General features: G+C 39.7%; 1 protein-coding gene across 1 annotated transcript; it reads left to right on the forward strand.

Annotated features, from left to right (window-relative positions):
- The first annotated feature begins 330 nt into the window (after positions 1-330).
- On the forward strand, positions 331-2,213 carry LOC139728046 (uncharacterized). The gene is made up of 2 exons (XM_071639010.1): positions 331-674; positions 1,327-2,213. The coding sequence occupies exons 1-2, from the start codon at positions 391-393 to the stop codon at positions 1,982-1,984; spliced, it is 942 nt and encodes a 313-aa protein (XP_071495111.1). The 5' UTR covers positions 331-390; the 3' UTR covers positions 1,985-2,213.
- Positions 2,214-3,291: the final 1,078 nt, after the last annotated feature.

The following is a 3,291-nucleotide window of genomic DNA, read 5'->3' on the forward strand; positions in this document are numbered from 1 at the left end:
GGTTAGGACCTTTGTATGCCATATTTCGTCGAATAACAGAACCCCGTTTCTTTAAAGTGTAACTATTTTTAGATATGTGTGTGAGTATGTTGTGTGTACGGGAACATTTTGTTGACGTAGTGGAACAGACATGCATACAATGTATTTGCAGACTTTCCACCTTGAGACTTCATGCGAAATACGTGACTTGTAAGAAGACTCCCTTTCTGCTTTACGTGTGGTCATGAACTAATGGTTGTGACATTTTGGGTCTAAAGGTTGATAATAGGGGTCTTACTGAGTGTTTAAGATATTCGAGACTTCGTTGCATTGCGCATAGCAGGAGAAGACTTTGCAGCGAGATACAACGTAAGCGGTGATTTCGCCTGAGCGACCAATTTCGTAATAACGATGGCTAATCAACCAACCAGCAATCCCGCTTCTACGGGCAAGGCTATCCTGTGGATGACTCCTCGCATGATATCCACGGCTTTTGCTAAATGCTTGAGTGGTGTTCCCGACTGCCAAGTATGGATAGAGCCTTTCGGCTTCTCGCACTTTGCCAGGGAAGAAATGAGGAAAGCAGGTATCACCGAACTACCTTGGTGCCTCGAGGGTCACGAGAAGGAATTCAAAGTGGCGTCTGAGAATCTCGAGAAGATTTTCAATTGCTGCTTCCCTACAGAAAGACTACCGTAAGTTTCAAAAAAAAAAGAAGAGAGAGAGAGAGAGAAGAAATTTACTTTTAAAAAGTACGAAAAAACATTGTTAATTGGCCAAGGATTTCAGTATGCTTCGGAGCAAACACACACACACACACACACACAGATATAAACATGTATAATATATTGTGATAGAGAGAGAGAGAGAGAGGGGGGGGGGATAAATATGGTTGTTGTTGACTTTGTTCTGACTTCATACTCATGTATATTGTCGGTATTTCACTTCCTTCAATCTTTCGTTGTTATTTTCTGTATAGGCCGCCAATGCAAAGCCAGTGCAATTTTAGCTGATAGACGATAATGTTAAACACTAAAGCTGAAATATGAATTTTAATCAATTCGTATCTTAGTCAGCAAAATGCGTAGCTTTGGAACGACTACGTTACCGCATTCATTTTGAATTATTTGTTATGGAGAAGAAGATATATATCTCGATTAGGTAAAGGATGCTTGCAAGAAGCCATACTTCTTACCTTTCATGATTATGACGTGCCGCTATAGTGACAGGATTTTTCCTGTGAACATTATTGCTTTTTTTTATTAAACTGTTATAATATGAAGAGAATCATGAACTCTTTTACTAGTGAGCGCAGACTATAGTTTCAGCAATTTGCTTCATCATCAGGTATGCAAACGTAAAAAGGGACCTAGAGGAATCCGACAGCAAGTACGTATTCGTGAAGGATGAGAGCGTGTCGATGAAAGTCGACGACGCCAGGAAGTATCTTCCAGCTGGCTACAAGCACTCCTTTTTACTTCGACATCCTCTCCTGGTCTTTAACTCCTTCCGGAAGGCGTCGTTTAGGCAGTTTTCTGCCAGCAACATCCTGAAGGATGAATCTCACAAAAGCGAGGATGTATATGACTTGCGTATTTACGTCCATGACTACTACATCGAAGACCTCTTCGAAAACCATTATAACATGTGGAAGTACGTGAAGGAGAACATCGATCCGTCCCCTATGGTGATCGACGCTGCCGACCTCCTCGACCATCCCCATCAGGTGGTATCCAAATATTGCGAGTCCATGGGTTTCCCTTACTCCGAATCTTTGCTGAAATGGGACCCCTCGCCGGAAGTAGCTACTGCCTGGAAGTGGCCGTCTGACACTTTGTACCGCAACAAGATTCTCGTGGGTCCATCTATGGAAAGTTCCGAGTTCATCAAAGCGCCACCTGTTCCTGCGAAGGAGCAGCTCACCGAAGACGTGGTAGAGCTCGCAGAGCAGGCGATGCCATTCTACGACGAAATGTATCGTCATCGACTGCAGATTTCTGCCTAGACCGTCCTGGGTCAAACGTTATGTAGATCTTTCCCTGATGGATGAAATATCAAAATTGACCTCTTGAAATAGATTTTGATTAAAGATAAGTCGTAGTATACACAAATAATGACAAGAATTTTGCAGACATGATATTTACTTCCCAGCGAAATGAGTGTGAAACTTTTACTCAACGGTTAAGCTCCTCAAGAAAGGAAAATCCTACTTTTGCTTACCAAACTGAAGAGCTTCTTCAACAGACATGTATGAACATGTTATTTCATATTTTCTGAAAGAGCAGGTCTTCTTTTACATTATGCTAAAATTGGGTATCATAAAACGGGCAGGAAAGTGTGTTTTTTAGCAGTTTATCTCGAACATTTTTGGTAGAATAGTGTGATTAGGTGTGTCTTTAGAATCCCCTTTTCATTTCTGAAAAAACCTTGTCCACACTCTTCACTTTCAACTCTAATAACTTTTAAAAGGATAGTGCTACTGCTTTGAAAGTTGGTATTGATTATGGACAGAATGTGTTAATGAGCCATGCTTAATTTCAGTTTAATTTGATAATAGTTTCATTGTTGTTACTCTGGTGGTTTACTTCCTGTTTTTTTGTCCCATTCATCACACAGCCAGTACGGTTTGGTAAAGATTAAGCGCTTGAATAGACACGGTACTTCAGAGCCTCTTTTCTCAGTTCACGCTTTTCCTGAGTTTGTGCTTTCTTTCCAATATTTAGATAGGTTAGGAGAGTCCATTTGATTTGAGTTATACATCATGTCTTGACTAAAAAATCATGTCTGGCGACTTTTTGTTTGTTTTGAGGTGCATTGTCACAAATTAATTTTATTAAAATCTATTGTAAGTATTGTAACGACATCATAATTATTGTCACTGAACAAGGAGTTTGCTGGAGTTTGCAAATTTCATAGACTGCACTAGCGTTTCTCTGTGTACATGTAATATTTCCTTTAGCTTTATAATAGCTAGAAGAATCATTAGTATGATTCCTTTGATGCTGATTCCATTTGTCGCAATATTCTTGCAGAGAAGTGATATAAGTGAAGTGTTTATACACGTACAAGATTTGTTTACACATTGCATTGATAATGGTGACTCATTCCTTTGTACTCTCCACATATAGCACTTAGTGTTCCGACAGTCTTGGAACAGTGTGACCTCTATGACTTATCAAATCTCAAAATAGAGACGAATTACTGTTATTAGAACAAAATACATACTCGCCGAGCAATTACCGCTCGATATCTCTGCGCTGGATATTTATAGATGAATGGCTTGCTATTTTAAGTATGAGAGTGTTGATTTAT

This window comes from Diadema antillarum, unplaced genomic scaffold (assembly GCF_040938485.1).
Source record: "Diadema antillarum isolate AM-2024a unplaced genomic scaffold, OU_Dant_1.0 seq00000162_RagTag, whole genome shotgun sequence".
Lineage (NCBI taxonomy): Eukaryota > Metazoa > Echinodermata > Echinoidea > Diadematoida > Diadematidae > Diadema > Diadema antillarum.